This window comes from Heterocephalus glaber, unplaced genomic scaffold (genome assembly GCF_053883595.1).
Source record: "Heterocephalus glaber isolate CG9 unplaced genomic scaffold, H.glaber_assembly_v1.0 deba00001760, whole genome shotgun sequence".
NCBI lineage: Eukaryota > Metazoa > Chordata > Mammalia > Rodentia > Bathyergidae > Heterocephalus > Heterocephalus glaber.
In genome coordinates, this window is record NW_028258457.1 from 1,834,010 (window position 1) to 1,838,467 (window position 4,458).

Consider the following 4,458-nt stretch of genomic DNA (forward strand, 5'->3'; position numbering starts at 1 on the left):
TGTAATGCATCTACCTCATATGTGGGGAAAACATAAAGAGAGCTATGAAATATTTTAATCATAATTTCATTATTGTTGCTATTGTATCCCTTGTGAGCATGTTTGGATCCATTTATGTTTACATAGGGTGAAATCATAACTTTAGATAATTTTTCTTCCACTTCTAAAAAGTGTCTGTTTCCATTATCTTCTTTTGGATCCTTATCAATGAAGTCTAGAATTATATTCTGATGTTGATAGGATTATTTTACTGTTATTTTAGATTTCATTATTCAGAAATTGTTCAAGATTTCAATTTAATGCAGCTGTTCTTCATTTATTTACCTAATAAATAATAGTTTATTTACCTAGTTATTCATTTTATTGTTCAAACACTTTATTAATTAAATTTTTATTTTCTAAAATTTTGTCTTTTTTGTGAAAATATAAAACTGAACAAATCAGTTAAGATTTTTGTTCAACTTGATCTCACAATTTAGTTGCAAAGGTAGAAAACAATGAAATAAATGCACTTATGTTATAATGTCCCCTGGGACAAATCCTGTAAAGGAAGATGATAAAGTTTCTGGGCAGGTGCTGGGTGTCACAGAGTCTCACAGCTTGAGTAGTCTTGCAATCAGTGGTACCTGAGCACATGTATTCCAAATTGGGAAGAATTTTTCAACTGTCATGTTGAATTCCATTTTCTAGTATTTTGTGGAGGATTTTAGCAACTATGTTCATCAAAGACATTTCCTTGTAGATTTCTTGTCTCTCCAATTGTCTGATAATACATCTGCCTTAAGTCTAACCAAGAGAGTAAAATAAGGAGGAATCCACCTTGATCCTGGGACACCTTTGAAATCTAAATACTGCAAGGTTTACTTATATATAAATGGTCACACTCATAGATGCACAGAATAGCATGATATGCTGTCAGGAAAGTGGACTGGAGGAAATGTGGATTGTGGTTTAAATGGTTTTAAAATGTTACAGTTATTTCAAATGATTAGTTTCTTTGCACATGCTGTAGAACATAGTACCTAGCACCAATAATATATTGTGGATGTCAAAGGTTCCAATACAGAAAGATCTGATGTTAAGAGCTCTTGCAACAAAAAAGGCAAAGGGACACAGGGACATTCTGAGCGGTGATGGCTGTATCTGAAATACTGATTGTGTGTTTGAACTCCCCAACTGTACACAATACATTCACATAGTTTTTCATTGAGGAATTATACCTCAACAAAGCAGAATAAACTAAATGAAAAAGGGACAACATGGAAACAAAGGAACTGCTGCATTTTGAAAATCATAACATGTCCGTATCTTCAGGAGCCTACCTCCTTCTTCAGCATTCTCAGGCACAATTGCTCTTTCATCTCCCTCTTGCTCATTCTGGTTGCCACATGGATGCTGTTAGAACTTTTATGAATGAACCAAGCACCTTGTTTAGGAGAATTGCACAGCTCATTCTTCCCAACAACTACATAAATGTGTAATATGCTCAGGGCTTACCCTAACCCACTTCCTTGAAGTCCCTGTTGAATTGTATCTTGTACACTTAACATTCCTGGAGCCCCCGCAAAGATAACACCTCTATGCATTCTCTGTATTACATGCCTGTGTTTTTCTCTGATGAATTATTACAATAAGATATGTCATATGCTTGAATATTTTTTACAGACACATGAAATTATACACACTTATAGAATGTCATGTAATATTTAGATACATGTGCATATTGTGTGGCATGAGTAGAGTTAAAAACAAGTGAAATCTAACTATTCCCTCAAATCTCTATTAATATGCCAGTTCTATTTAGTGAAAATATCTGGTCTGTTTTTTAGGTCCCTTTTTGTACTTATGCTTTTGAAAAGTTAGGGATTAAAACCAGGACCTCATACATGCAAGGCAAGTACTCAGTCACAGGGCTACTGTTATTTAATCATGTTCTTTCTCAATGACTGAATTGTATGGACTTTTACATTTCAGCAATATGTGTTTGGAACTCAATTTAGATTACTCTTGATCATGAAATAATTGGTCATTCAAGGTGTAGAATACACATTATATTGAGTAAAAGGTAGAGAGAAAAATACAAACTCCTAATCCAAGATGGCACCAGGGATGCTTTTAAGAAGACCAGTTACAAAATTTAGCAATGTTAATTTTATCTTTATAGCATATGGAATCACAAAATGACACAAGAGTTTCAGAATTTCTTCTTCTGGGATTTTCAGAGGATCCAGAACTTCAGGCCCCAATATTTGGACTTTTCCTGTCTATGTACTTGATCATCCTGCTTGGGAACCTGCTCATCATCCTTGCCATCTTCTCAGACTCCCACCTGCACACAACCATGTACTTCTTCCTCTCCAACTTGTCATTTGTAGATATCTGTCTTACATCAACCACCATGCCAAAGATGATGGTGAATATCCAGAAACAAAGCAAGGTCATAACTTATGAAGGCTGCATCACCCAGACTTATTTTTTTACATTGTTTTTGGGGTTGGAAAGCTTTCTCCTGGCTGTGATGGCCTATGACCGGTTTGTGGCCATATGTCACCCTCTGCACTATACAATCATCATGAAGTCCCAGCTCTGTAGATTGCTTGTATTGGCATCCTGGATCATGAGTGCCCTGAATTCTTTGTTACAAAGCTCCATGGTGCTGCGGCTGACCTTCTGCATAGAGTTGGAAATTCCACACTTTTTCTGTGAACCTAATCTGTTGGTTTATCTTGCTTGTTCTGATACTTACCTCAATTATTTGGAGTTGAATTTGGTAGCTGGACTGCTGGGTGGTGGAACCCTTGCTGGCATCCTTTACTCTTACTCTAAAATAGCTTCCTCCATACGTGCAATCTCATCAGCTCAGGGGAGGTATAAAGCATTTTCCACGTGTGCATCTCATCTCTCAGTTGTCTCCTTATTTTATTGTACACTGCTAAGTGTGTACTTCAGTTCTGCTGTCACTGAAAATTCACACTCAAGTGCAACAGCCTCGGTGATGTACACTGTGATCACCCCCATGCTGAACCCCTTTATCTACAGTCTGAGAAATAAAGACATAAAGAGAGCTCTGAAAAATTGCTTTGACAGAGGAATTATAGAATCCTCTATTGTTGTGGGACTAAAGAAGTTGTGTTAATCACAGTTCAATGGTTCAGTGCAAATATTTTTTTCCCATTAAGTTTACTGGTACATTTTCAGTATAAAATACAGTTACATTAATCATTGGGATCTTGTACCTTTACACGAGTATCTTGGTTCCTATTTTTTTCCCCTTCCCTTGACCTCCCTTCACCCCATCCACCCTTCCCTATTTACAAAGACTTTATTTCCATTTTTTCCATTTCTCATCATTTTTCCCTTCCCTTCTTTCCTTTCCCCTGCCCCTCCCACTACCCCTACCCCTTTGCACCTTTTCTTCCTATTTTACATTATCGATTATTCATTCTAATCATTGGTACATTTTAGGTATACAATATAATGACATTCATCATTGGAAATTTGCACCTTTACATAGTCTCTCTTGGTTCTTATTTTTCACCGTTGCCCAGCCCTCCCTTCAACCCCTCCATTCCTCCCTATTTACAAAGATTTTGTTCCTATTTTTCCATTTTCTCATATTAATCCCATTCCCTTCTATCCTTTCCCTAACCCTCCCACTTCCTTCCCCTTTGCCCCTTTTCTTCCTATTTCACATGACCTATTATACATTTAGTCCTTATTTACACTTTCAGTTTCTCACACCAGAGAAACTATTTGGTATTTACACATGTGTGTCCTATTTATTTCACTTAAGAGTATCACCTCAATGTGCATCCACTTAGCTATAAATGTCTCTAATTTATCATTTTTTATATCCACTTTATAATAAAACCACATTTTCTTTATCCAATCTCCAGTTGATGGGCATTTGGGCTGTTTCCAAGTTTTAGCTATTACAAACTGCGCTGCTATGAACATGGGCGCACATATATCACTGTGGTATGATTCTTTTAATTCTTTGGGGAAGATCCCCAGCAGTGGAATAGCGGGGTCAAATGGGACTTCCAGCCCTAGTTCTTTGAGGTATCTCCATACTGATTTCCACAGTAATTGCACCAGTCTACACTCCCACCAGCAGTGGAGCAGGGTTCCTCTTTCTGCACAGCCCCGCCAGCATTTGCTATTGGTTGATTTCATGATAGCAGCCATTCTTTCTGGAGTGAAGTGAAATCTCAGCATTGTTTCCATTTGCATCTCTTGAATGACCAGTGATGTTGAACATTTTTTCATGTATTTATTTGCTATTTCTACTTCTTTGTCTGAGAAATGTCTGTTCATTTCAGATGCCCATTTTTGGATTGGGTCTTTAAATTTGGGAGGTCTGATCTTTTTAAGTTCTTTATAGATTTGAGATAGTAGACCTTTGTCTGATGAAGAGCAGGTGAAGATTTTTTCCCACATTGTGGGTTGTCTCTTCAC

General features: G+C 37.0%; 1 protein-coding gene across 1 annotated transcript; it reads left to right on the forward strand.

The window, feature by feature from the left end:
- The first annotated feature begins 2,167 nt into the window (after window positions 1–2,167).
- LOC101702430 (olfactory receptor 7A17-like) lies at window positions 2,168–3,136 on the forward strand. Its single transcript, XM_004872547.2, has one exon. It carries the CDS (start codon window positions 2,168–2,170, stop codon window positions 3,134–3,136), a length of 969 nt encoding a protein of 322 aa, XP_004872604.1.
- The last annotated feature ends 1,322 nt before the right edge of the window (window positions 3,137–4,458 follow it).

Coding starts and splice junctions, on each gene's coding strand:
- LOC101702430 (XM_004872547.2), top strand. CDS start 2,168: ATGGAATCACAAAATGACACAAGAGTTTCAGAATTTCTTCTTCTGGGA.